General features: G+C 45.3%; 1 protein-coding gene across 2 annotated transcripts; it reads left to right on the top strand.

Annotated features, from left to right (window-relative positions):
* The first annotated feature begins 1,794 nt into the window (after positions 1–1,794).
* LOC125534588 (WAT1-related protein At5g64700-like) lies at positions 1,795–5,354 on the top strand. Of its 2 annotated transcripts, XM_048697772.1 has the most exons (7): positions 1,795–1,879; positions 2,039–2,101; positions 2,739–2,855; positions 3,765–4,005; positions 4,109–4,267; positions 4,380–4,528; positions 4,616–5,354. In XM_048697772.1, exons 2-7 carry the CDS (start codon positions 2,055–2,057, stop codon positions 4,827–4,829), a joined length of 927 nt encoding a protein of 308 aa, XP_048553729.1. In that variant the 5' UTR covers positions 1,795–1,879; positions 2,039–2,054; the 3' UTR covers positions 4,830–5,354. The 2 variants fall into 2 exon arrangements, with proteins under 2 accessions (XP_048553729.1, XP_048553728.1); XM_048697771.1 differs by having other exon boundaries at positions 1,819–2,101; positions 4,616–5,353.
* Positions 5,355–12,676: the final 7,322 nt, after the last annotated feature.

Genomic DNA, 12,676 nt, shown 5'->3' with positions numbered 1-12,676 from the left:
ACAACATAACTTCTAAAAGGCTAAATATACAGACACAGTTACTCTAAACCAATGAACCAACCTGTGGTTGGATGGTTAGAGGGACTGTGGTATCCCCAGCTAGACGTCTACGGTGACCTACGGTAACTTCGTAAATCTCAAGATGATATGCCGAGTGAGTGTATGCGCATGTATATGAGCGCTTGCGTCTATACTGATGTTCGAAAAAAAGGTTACTCTAAACCATTTTTTAGAAGCATGGCAGTTTATTCTTTAAACAGAATGAAAGTGTTGTTCTAGATTTAGTGTCGTTTACATGGCAGTCTATATCTAATAATAAAGTCATGAATGCTTCTTGTGGTAGGTCACATAAATCGTCACACTAAAATTGCAAATATTACCATCGATGCCACCTATAAATGACAAAAAACATTTCACACATAGGAATTTCCGACCGGCCCACGGAATAGGGCCTCCTATACTGCACTCTGCATGCTTCGAGAAGACGCAGCATGCCCGTTTGGGCCGGCCCATGTGCGGGCAGTCTGTTTTTAATTTTTGTTTTCTAATTTTTTTATTTTCTCTTTTTGGTTTTTCATCCTTTAAATAATTTGGTACATCAAAAGAGTTCAAAATATTTTAAAAACGAATTTTTATATATAATTTTCATTAAGTCATAATTTTTTTGTGGATTTAAAAAATATTTGCATATTCAAAAAATGTTAGCAATTTTGAAAACAAATGTTTGGAAATGAAAAAATGTTCATGGTTTGTTTAAAAAACTTCCTTTATTAAAAAATGTTGATGAAATTGAACAAAATGTTCACCGAAATTTTATCTGTGACGCAGCAAAATGTTGTCATGGTCTTTGGACATTATGATTTTTTTTCTCCCGTTGCAATGCACGGGCCCTTTTGCTGGTAGACACTAATGCAACTTTTCCTATGACCATTTTACTGGTCCTTAGCTGCCGCCCTTTTCCTTTTCAACATCATGTGCCACTTATGCCACTAAGCACTCCAGCCTTCATAAAGATGCAAGTATTTACTACTGTCCTCTTCCTTTTCCACATCATGTGTTACTTTTGCCATTGATCCCTCCAAAGATGCATTTGTATAATGTGTCTACTAAAAGATCTATTTCAAATATAATAATGTCTATAGAAATATACAATGCGAAATGACTCACTGAGCATTAGTCACCGAGTATAATTTTTGCAGGGAATGTCCAAAAAGCATCCGAGTCACCTTGAGATTGAAAGTTGGAACTGTTGAATCCTTTCTCATTTACAAATATTAATATGCTTTAGTTTTTAACTGCAACTGAAGTACTATGAAGTTCCTACTTTCTTTTCTAGAGAGATGAACAACCTGAGATGAATAATACTACCAGTATACACGACTTTTCATTCGTGCCATAATAATGTTCAAGTGCTGGGATTATTCAAATAAATGCCAATATATGCTTTGAGTGGATGCATCATGCATTCTAATAAGTACACAAGCACCTTGTGACTGATATACCTAATTTGTTGAAATATATGTTCTGCTGGTATGATGTAACCAACTTGTTAGACCTAAAAAGAGCTTGATGCCATTTTTTAACCTTGATTAAAGTGAGTGACTTGTGTGGTATGTACATAGTAAAGCATACATAAAATATATTTTGCTTAAGTGGATTATGAATCTGAACCAACCTTATGACAGTGAGGGTTTGATTAATTATCCTGATGCCGAATGCTTGACGTGTCTTGATGGGCAAGTAGTGGTATATAAGCAATCATCTTTGAAGTTCTAACAAACTATAGTAATGGGAAACACAACACCTTATGTTCTTTCATTTCTCTTAAGGTTTATCTATGGAGTTATGCATATACTTACCAAAGCTGCTTTTAACGAAGGTACAAGTACATACGTTCTTAATTTCTACAGGCATGCAATAGCCACAATGTTCTTACTGCCCATTGCTTTTGCGATTGAAAGGTATGCAGAATTTTGGCTTCTTAGTTACCTAGATCTGGATGCCATCTAGGAAGCATGCACTGAGATTTATTTTGCAGGAAAACTGCCCCACAAATGTCATACAAAGTCTGTCTGAAGCTATTTGTGCATGCATTATATGGGTAGGTCAAAGTACAAGCCAGAAATGTTTTTATACATGTGTTCTTCTTGTTTATCAAATGGCACTGTTAGATAAAAATATTATTTGCAAGAGTGCATTATTTTCTCATAATTTTTGTATTTTATTGGGATGAGACTATTAATGCGGGAATGGTGACATGAAGTTGTTAGATATCTATCCAATACCATAACTGTATCATTATGTTTGTTCTTATCCAAACTTTATATGCTTGAAACTCTTTTGTGTTCCCTTGCAATATACAAATTTCCTTTATTTCATTAATTCCTTGCTCGGTCATTTTGGTTTTAGTGTAGTATACTCATCACCTTCATCAATGGCAATCTGTCCTTTCTGGCAGAGAATTTCAGTTTTACCAGATTTAATATATATTTCCAATTGTTACACTAATTGCAAAAATTGTTGTTCATCTTTGTGGGGAAAGTAGGTATTTTTCTTAGGTTAATTGATCAACTTTCTACGGAGGTGTTGTGCAAAGCTAAAAATTATGGAAATAGTTATTGTATTAACCATACCATCTTTTTTCCATCGTACAATAGATCCTTTGGTATTTCTTAGTTAAACTGATTCATTTGTTTTATTAATGTTATACATCTTATACTCTTGTTTCATTTCCCCAGGATGTCTGCTCCTTTTAACATATCATGTGTTGGCCTCAAATATGCTTCAGCAGCTTCTGCTTCTGCAGTAATCAATCTCCTGCCAGTTTTAACTTTTATTTTGGCTCTTCTGTTGGGGTATGTGTTATTAATGATAACTGAATTACTTCCTAAGGCTAGTTTTTACTTTTCCTTGTGGTAAATACTCCTTCCGTCCCACAATATAAGATGTTTTTGCAAGCTATGTTAGCTTGCAAAAATGTCTTATATTATGAGACGGAGGGAGTACAATTTAAATATGTCATCAAACTAAGTGCGAGTGGGAGCAGATGATATCACTAGCTGAGTTATGTGTCGAACGATTGGAAGTATCACCTATAAGTGATTTAAAGGGTGGAGATAACACCTTTGAGTGGTAACTTTCTCTCTCATTAATTTTGCTGCCATAAAATAGTACAGCGATTTATATTTATAATTATATATAGTAGGAGTGCTAATCAGTTCCTATTGGTTATGTTCATCTGACATTTGACCAACAGCCCTAACTTATTAGGGTGTACCAATTTTTTTATCCGCACTAATTGAGTACCATTGTGAAATTTGTTTATTGCGCTTCTTCGAATTTAGTAAAAAATATGATCTAAATGCTCTTGCTGCTACGGAAGTTATTTCCTGTTATATATTACAATGGATAAAATGCTTGTGCCAGAGAGTCCATGCGTTCGTACAAACTTTAGAAACATCATCTAAAAAATACGCCCTACAAATCGAATCAACCATTTGTACATCCTCTTAAAAAAGGATGACATCTGTGGTAATTACTAATAACTTAAGAAGTGAACGCACGGCCACCAATTCTGATCATTACCATTAGTATTTAGTAGTCTAAACATATATACTTTAGTGTAGATGTGAGTGCATTGATGAACATGGTGTAGTAAAGATAGTGGGACTGAAAATTAGTTTGACTTGCTTTATATACAATGTGAACTTTTATGATAAAAATTCCGTGTAATAGGGAGTGATTTGTTCTTCTCCATATGGTAGAATGGAGTCTTTGCAAATAAAGCGCTTCCATGGGATTATGAAAGTTTCTGGTATAGTTCTTTGTGCGGCTGGTGTTACTGTACTAACGTTATACCAAGGACCAGAGCTCAAATCTGTTGTCCATTACCATCTTTTTCACCACGCGAGTCAAGTTGATACTCATCCCTCAAGGAGCTGGATATTGGGAATTCTCCTGCAGTCTCTTGCGACTGTATTGTTTGCTCTTTGGACAGTGTTTCAGGTATGCATCTCGCTGTGTGCACAGGTTACACATTCAAGTGTGTGTGGGCATGTTGTGATGCTAATTTATTCATCCTAAATTTAGCCTGCATGTTGCTTTCTAGGGCCCATTGCTGGAGGAGTATCCATCCATACTGCTTAACACTAGCCTTCAGCTTGTCTTTGCGACTGTTCAATCTTTTTTTATGGCTCTAGTGATGGAGAGAGACTTTTCAAGATGGAAGCTGAGCTTGGATGTAGGGCTTGTCGCTATCGTCTATTGTGTAAGTATAAGAATCCCCTCAGCAGCAGCAAATCGTTGATTCATTAGAAGACTGTTAACCGTGGAAGTAGAAAACAAAAATCCTAATGTCTGCGAAATTACTTCACTTGTAGGGTGTATTTGTTTCCGCATTGGTAAATTACCTGCAAATCTGGGTAATCGGCAGGTGCGGCCCAGTATTCCTGTCCATGACAGTGCCCCTAACTTTGGTTATCACGGTCATTCTGTCACTACTCATAGGAGAACCGGTCAGCCTTGGAAGGTTCATTTCTTCTTAATATTTTCTTGTTAGACAGAAAAACTAGACCAAAAAAGGAAATTCTCTTGAATTTTTTCCTCTCATAAACAGTGTAATTAGTGGAGCGCTGATGGTTGGTGGTCTGTACAATGTTCTCTGGGGGAAGAGTATAGAGCAAGTAGCTCTCTGCAAGCAAGGAGGTAGCAGAGAAAACGGATCATGCTTCGATTTGGAGGAACAAGAAAGCGGTGCACCAGTTCCAGCAGCGCATGATTCAATCAAGCCAGTGCCTGATTCGAAAGAGAGGACTGATGCACCCAAATGACACAGTGAGCAGCAAACGTTGTTAGGTGCAGAAGCTTTTGCCTTGGATCTGCCCACCAAAAGCAGCAAACGTTCTTAATATTCACATATCTGTAATACTCCCTCCATTTTTATTTACTCCGCACATTAGCTTTGACCAAAGTCAAATTTTATAAGGTTTGACCAAGTTTATAGAAAATAAAAACTTTCATAATAATAAATATATATATATTAAATGTTAATTCTAATGGTCCCTCTCTCTCAGTTTACTGGGCGTGCGCGTACCCCTGGGTCGTCAATTTGACCAACCTAATACAAGTCATATATTACAAAAAATATACCAATATAAACTTCAGATATTTTATTTTCAAACGGTATAATTTTTGTGTTATGTAGTTTATATTAGAGTGATAAAATTGGCAACCTAGGTATACATGCAGGACTTGTAAACTGAAACAGAGGGAGTATTGATTTGGTATTGTGGATTAATAACTGTTTGTATAAATTTGATCAAAGTTCACAAAGTTTGACTTGAGACAAAGCTAATATGTAGAGTAAATGAAAATGGAGGGACTACTGTTTATTGCCAGTCAGATATATATAGCAGCTTTAATTGCTTGTTCACGGCTTCAAGAAAGTTTTTGCTTTTGAGCTCTTGTTGTAGAGGAGACACTACACCACGGTTGCTATTAGGAGGCGTTTTAATAAGGGCATTGTTAAAAATGCCTCCAAATTGTATATAAGAAGGCATTTTTGGATTCCGCCTCAAATCCCTCTGCATAAGAAGGCGTTTTTTGGGTTCGCCTCGGATCCCCGCATATATGAAGGCGTCTTGAAAAAGTGCCTCCGATTGAAGAAGCTTTGAAGGCACTTTTCTAAATCGCCACTAATCGGACATGTATTGGAGGCGTTTTCTAAATCGCCTCAGCGGCGCCGGCGGCCGCGAGTAGAGGGCCAGTGCGGCGGATTTGAGGCAAGATAGTTGCAGTGGAGGTGGACCACGCTCAGGCGACGCCGACGAGCAGCTGCATAACTCGCCGGTACTGTGGCCGGTGCAGTGACAAGGTTAGCCGGTGGGCCGAGCTGCGCAGCCATGCATAAGAAAGGCACTGACGTGCGTGGTCCTGGCATCGTCGTTTTAATCCCATCGTTGAGGCCGCCGTGGATGCGTAGGTGATGCATGCCTCCGGTGGATGTTGACACCTGTTCAGATGTTCAGATGTTAACCACACAACCATAGCTTAGATGGTCTGGTGGTAGGCGTCCAGCTCTTCATCCAGTCGACGCTGTGTTCGAACTCTCTGGCGGCCGATTTAAATAGTTTTTTTTCTCGTGCGCGAGCTCACGCTACAATCTGTTTAGTCCCATACTGCTTACCGAGGAAGACTCAGACGTAGTTAAAAGGAGGAAACACCTGCACTGTCTCAATGATTGCGACTGCCGATGATGAGTTTAGGATTATAGATGGTGTTTGGTTAATATATATATTGATATGATAGCCCATTGGGCCTTGCTCAAGTGTTAATTGCAAGAAGATATGATGTGGCCTGACCTGCATATCCTATCCCAGAGAGTGAGAACTGCTGTGGGGTAGCCCGCTGGCCCCTTTCCAAGACGCTCATACTTTTACTCAGCTAGCAGGCTTCTTAGTAGTCTTCGGAAAATGCCGCTGAATCTTGGAGCTTTCGAGGCACTTTTCAGAACGCCGCGGTTCCTCTGATTTAGAGGCGCTACTGCAAAACGCCTTTATTTATCTTTCCCTTCACTGCCATCTCTAGCGTTTTGAAGGAATGCCGCAAAAGACATGTACAGGCACTTCCATGGCCTTTGGAGGCATTTTAGAGTGCCTCGTAATGTTGTACGTGTTGTAGTGAGAGGAGATCTTGACCGTTGCGAACGCGTGCTCTCGCGATTCCGTGGTGATGCGACTGGTGACCCTGGGAAAGATGCTCCCTGGGCGGTGTTCCCATGTGGTGATGGTGGGGAGGGTGTGCCGGAGTTGGGATGGCCTCCGGCGGGGGGACATGTGGGACGAGCCACGAGTTAGCCGTTTTTGGGCGGTGGCTAGTGTCTTGGACGGAGGAAGATTTGCGGCCGGATGTTGATCTGACCCTGGCCGCCACAAGAGGAAGGGAGACGCCGCCTTGTCGTGTTGGTGTTGTGGCGGACGCAACAACTACTTCCTCCGATCGGAATTACTTGTCTTGAAAACGGATGTATCTAGAATTAAAATACGTCTAGATACATCCATTTCTGCGACAAGTAATTCCAAACGGAGAGAGTAGGTGGTATTTGGCAGGGAGCGCTGCTCATTAGATCTTGGATTCGGATGGGGTGCTGGCCACGAATGTTGGCATGGTGTCAGCGGTGTCGGAAGAGCTGAGCCAAGGTGATATCCAGGGCATTAATTCGACAACAATGGCAAGAGGCCACACGAGGTGACAAAGGGTTCGGGTTTTTCTCCTGACACAATGGCAAGAGGTGACAAAGGGTTCGGGTTGGTTTTACACACGGAGGTGGAAAATGGGTCGTGCGGGTTGGCGCAATGTGTTGACAGAGGCGAGGGTGTGGGTTTGGCTTAGTGCTGTTGGCGCAATGTGTTGGTTTTACTCAGCTAGCAGGCTTCTTAGTAGCGTCTTCGGAAAATGCCGCTGAATCTTGGAGCTTTCGAGGCACTTTTCAGAACGCCGCGGTTCCTCTGATTTAGAGGCGCTACTGCAAAACGCCTTTATTTATCTTTCCCTTCACTGCCATCTCTAGCGTTTTGAAGGAATGCCGCAAAAGACATGTACAGGCACTTCCATGGCCTTTGGAGGCATTTTAGAGTGCCTCGTAATGTTGTACGTGTTGTAGTGAGAGGAGATCTTGACCGTTGCGAACGCGTGCTCTCGCGATTCCGTGGTGATGCGACTGGTGACCCTGGGAAAGATGCTCCCTGGGCGGTGTTCCCATGTGGTGATGGTGGGGAGGGTGTGCCGGAGTTGGGATGGCCTCCGGCGGGGGGACATGTGGGACGAGCCACGAGTTAGCCGTTTTTGGGCGGTGGCTAGTGTCTTGGACGGAGGAAGATTTGCGGCCGGATGTTGATCTGACCCTGGCCGCCACAAGAGGAAGGGAGACGCCGCCTTGTCGTGTTGGTGTTGTGGCGGACGCAACAACTACTTCCTCCGATCGGAATTACTTGTCTTGAAAACGGATGTATCTAGAATTAAAATACGTCTAGATACATCCATTTCTGCGACAAGTAATTCCAAACGGAGAGAGTAGGTGGTATTTGGCAGGGAGCGCTGCTCATTAGATCTTGGATTCGGATGGGGTGCTGGCCACGAATGTTGGCATGGTGTCAGCGGTGTCGGAAGAGCTGAGCCAAGGTGATATCCAGGGCATTAATTCGACAACAATGGCAAGAGGCCACACGAGGTGACAAAGGGTTCGGGTTTTTCTCCTGACACAATGGCAAGAGGTGACAAAGGGTTCGGGTTGGTTTTACACACGGAGGTGGAAAATGGGTCGTGCGGGTTGGCGCAATGTGTTGACAGAGGCGAGGGTGTGGGTTTGGCTTAGTGCTGTTGTGCGTCCTTAACCTCCTAGGGGCGGTTCCTTCCTGCGGGTCTCCTCTTGCATTTGGGATATGAGCGAGGAAGGGAGGGCGGAAGAGATAGTTGCGCTGCCGCCGAATTTGGGGGAGGTTAATTTCCCTCCTCTGGCATCTGCACACTGCGGTGGGTCTCCTCTTGTTGGTCCGTGGGCCAGGGTTTGTGCCTGGGGTGAAGTGGTGCAGGAGGTGAGTCATGTTGGATAAATGAGCAACTAAGCTTTACTAAGGGCCAATGGCCAGTACATATACAGATGTGGTAAAGTGCAAAAAAGCCCCTTATACAATGGGGATGTACACAATGAACTATACACATCTAACACCCCCCCCCTTAAACTCATGGTGGATCAACAACACTGAGTTTGGAGAGGAAAAACCCATGCTGTGCTCGAGTCTGTGCCTTCGTGAAGAAGTCAGCCAACTGTAACTTCGAGGGCACATAGTGAAGAGCGAGGGTCTGATCCTGCACAACAGCACGCACAAAGTGGGCATCCACACCGATGTGCTTGGTGAGCTCATGTTTCACCGGGTCACGCGCAATACTGATAGCACCGGTGCTGTCGGACAGTAGAGGAGTTGAGGTAGTAGCAGACACACCAAAGTCCTCAAGTAACCGTCGTAACCAGATCACCTCAGCCGTCAACATAGCCATGGCTCGCAACTCAGCCTCTGTACTCGAGCGAGAAACTGCAGTCTGCTTCTTTGTCTTCCAGGCAATAAGGGAGCCACCAAGAAATACACAGTAAGCAGACAGCGAGCGCCGATCAGAGGGATCACTAGCCCAGGTAGCATCAGAGTAGGCCTGGAGCTCAAGGGAGCTGGAGCGGGGAAAGAAAAGGCGCTAAGAGATCGTGCCACGAAGATATCGTAGAACACGGAGAAGGTGACTATAGTGGACAGAGGTAGGGGCTGAAACAAACTGACTCAGGATGTGGACATGATAGGAGATGTCAGGGTGTGTAACAGCCAGATAGACAAGGCTGCGAACGAGGTAACGATAGCGAGTGGGATTAGGAAGAGGGTCACCATCAGAGGCACGAAGCTGAACGTTGAGCTCCATAGGAGTCACAACCTGAATATATTTTTCTTGGGAGATGTAGAAGCCATCAGAGGTTGAGGAGATCTCAATCCCAAGAAAATAGCGAAGAGGACCAAGATCAGTCATGAGAAACTGATCGCGAAGGTGAGCCTTAACGAAGGCCATGTAATCAGAGTCATCACCAGTGATGATCATGTCATCAACATAGAGAAGGATAAGAGTCCGACCACGAGGAGACGTGTGAACAAACAACGCGGGATCATGATCACTGGGCAAGAAACCAGCGGCAGTCACCACAGAGGCGAAGCGCTCAAACCAGGCGCGAGGGGCCTATTTGAGACCATAGAGGGAGCGGCGAAGTCTACAGACTGTACCATCAACAGCAGAGTACCCCGGTGGTGGCTGCATATAAACCTCCTCACGCAACTCGCCATTGAGAAAAGCGTTCTGAACATCAAGTTGAGAGATAGACCACTGACGAACAGAAGCCACAACAAGAAGAGTGCGGACAGTGGTCATGTGGGCCACACGAGCGAATGTCTCATCATAATCACGCCCCTGCTCCTGCTGAAAACCACGAGCTACAAGACGAGCTTTGTAGCGCTCAAGAGAACCATCGGAGCGAGTCTTAATCTTGTAGACCCACTTGCAGGTGATGGGACGGACACCGGAAGGAAGGGGAACCAGATCCCAGGTGCTAGAGCGCTCAAGAGCAGCAAGCTCTTCGGCCATCGCAAGCTGCCATTCAGGATGAGTCATGGTGGTCTGATAGGAAGTGGGCTCGGCAATAACAGAGAGACCGTACCGATCAGGGGAGTAGCGATCAGGCGGGGGCGTGGCCGCGCATGGAGGTTGTGAACCGGAGGAGGCGTGGGAGGGGGTACACCAGAGGTGGGAGGCTCGTCAGAGGAGACATCCTCAGTACGAGATCGACGAGTATAGTGGAGAGGAAACGGTGAGAGAGGGCGACGGACTGGAGATGATGGTGGAGAGGTGGAGGAGGAGGAGGATGAAGAAGATGGGGTCGGTGGTGAATGAGAAGAAAGGGGAGGTGCCGGAGGAAGAGGTGACACATGAGGCACATAGCAGGGTGTATCGGGAAGGAGAAGGAAAGAGAGGTCGTCCACAGAGAAACTCGAGGAAGATGAACATGGGTAGTAGGAACGAGACTCGTCAAAAGTCACGTCACGCGAGATGCGCAAGCGACGACCCACAGGATCCCAACATCGATAGCCCTTGTGCTCATCACTGTAGCCAAGGAAAACACACTCAACCGACCGAGCAGTCAGTTTGGTGTGTTCTCGGGGGGCAAGAAGAACATAGCACACGCATCCAAACATACGAAGAGCTGAGTAGTCAGGAGAGCAACCAGTGAGACACTCCATAGGAATACCACCCTGCAGAGCAGTCGATGGCTGAATGTTGATGAGGTAGGTGGATGCTGAAACAGCCTCAGCCCAAAAATGGGGTGGAAGGGAAGCAGCAATCATCAGCGCATGAGCCGTCTCAAGTAAATGACGATGCTTTCGTTCGGCAACGCCATTCTAAGCATGAGCACCAGGACACAAGAACTGGGCAAGAGTACCCTGTTCCGCGAGAAAACCATGCAACAGCTGAGAGATAAACTCTCCAGCGGAGTCAGCACGAAAAGTACGAATGGGCATGGCAAACTGAGTGTGAACCATGGCACCAAAGCGTTTGTATATAGGGAGAACCTCGCTATGAGATTTCATGAAGTAGAGCCAAGTGTAGCAAGAGAAATCATCAATAAACAAAACATAGTAGCGATGACCACCTTTCGAATCAAAGGGAGCAGGACCCCAAACATCAGAATGAACTAAGTCAAAAGGACGCTGAGATACAGACGCACTAGTAGGATAAGGTAGCTGAGTATGTTTGCCAAGTCTGCAACCATTTCAATGTAAGGAGACATCTTCAGATACAGACCCTAAGAGGCCCTGGCGGACTAAAGAAGACAAGGGAGAGCCACATATGTGACCAAGGCGATGATGCCACTGCTGGAAGGACGCAGACGAAGAGGCAGCAAGAGCATGAGAGCTGGAAGAAGTGGTGGCAGCGGAAGGAACACAAAGTCAGTCAACCTCCCAAAGGCCCTCTGACTCACGGCGCCGGGGGCCAGCACCAACCAAAGCCTTGGTGCGACGATCCTGAATGGAACAAGAGTCGGTATCAAGAATGACACGACAACCAGAATCAGTGAGTTGGGCAGCGGAAAAAAGATTCATGGTAAGGCGAGGACCATGTGAAACACCCGGAACAGAAAAAGATGGAGTGGAAAGAACACCACGACTAGCAATAGGAAGAGATGTGCCGTCGGCAGTAAGAACATTAACAGGCGAATAAAGAGGTCGTAGAGAAGACAACGCGGAAGAATCAGAGGACATGTGAAAGGAGGCTCCAGAATCCAGAACCCACGAAGATGTACCTGACTGTGTAGATGCTGGTGATGGTGAGGAAGGGGATGCAGTCACAGCAGCAGCGAAAGCAGTCGACGAGGAGCCTGAGGAAGCAAGGAGACGCTTGAGGCGAACAATATCCTGGTCAGTGAGTGACGGGGTCAAGAAGGACACAGGAGTCCCACTGGAGAAGGAGGAGTGCCTCTGGTCACGCTTCTTCTGGCGACAATCAGACTCGGGGTGACCTGACCGGGAGCAATAACCACAGACGGTGTCACGGCGCGACGTGCCCTTCTCAGCATAAGGAGGACGGCTCACCCCCCTGGAGGAGTAGGCAGGAGCGGCGGAGCAGTGAGGCGAGCAGACGACACAGGAGCCCGGGCGGCCAATACTGACGGAATCAGAAGCAACCCAGCAGAGCGAAGGCGGGTCTCCTCAACATGAAGCTCATCAAGTATCTCGGAGATAGGAACACAACCACGAGCAAGCAGGTGAGCACGTCTAGGCTCAAACTCAGACCGGAGACGAGATAAGAACTCATGGACCCGCTGAAACTCGAGATCTGAACGAGTAGTCTGACAGCAATGACAGGTTCCACAAACAACTGTCCGAAGAGAGTCAAGCTGGCGCCAGATGGCAGAGCACTGTGAATAGAACTCATCAACAGAAGAATCACCTTGCTGGAGTGCATGCTCCTGGCGCACCACAGATAGGTAGAGAGCATCACTAGAGGGCTGATAGCGCTGACAGAGGTAAGACCACATCGCTGCAACGGTGCCAAGTCCCATAAACTCTGAGGCAAACTGAGGGAGCACACT

This window comes from Triticum urartu, chromosome 2 (assembly GCF_003073215.2).
Source record: "Triticum urartu cultivar G1812 chromosome 2, Tu2.1, whole genome shotgun sequence".
In the NCBI taxonomy this organism is placed as follows: Eukaryota; Viridiplantae; Streptophyta; class Magnoliopsida; order Poales; family Poaceae; genus Triticum; species Triticum urartu.
The sequence above is the reverse complement of the archived record's forward strand: the minus strand, read 5'-3'. Positions and strand labels throughout refer to the sequence as shown.

What these genes read in the sequence shown, in the direction of transcription:
- LOC125534588 (XM_048697772.1), top strand. Translation starts at nt 2,055, where the DNA reads ATGTCATACAAAGTCTGTCTGAAGCTATTTGTGCATGCATTATATGG. An exon ending in CTCTTTGGACAGTGTTTCAG is followed by an intron (nt 4,006 to 4,108) that starts GTATGCATCTCG and finishes GTTGCTTTCTAG; the next exon opens with GGCCCATTGCTGGAGGAGTA. An exon ending in GAACCGGTCAGCCTTGGAAG is followed by an intron (nt 4,529 to 4,615) that starts GTTCATTTCTTC and finishes TCTCATAAACAG; the next exon opens with TGTAATTAGTGGAGCGCTGA.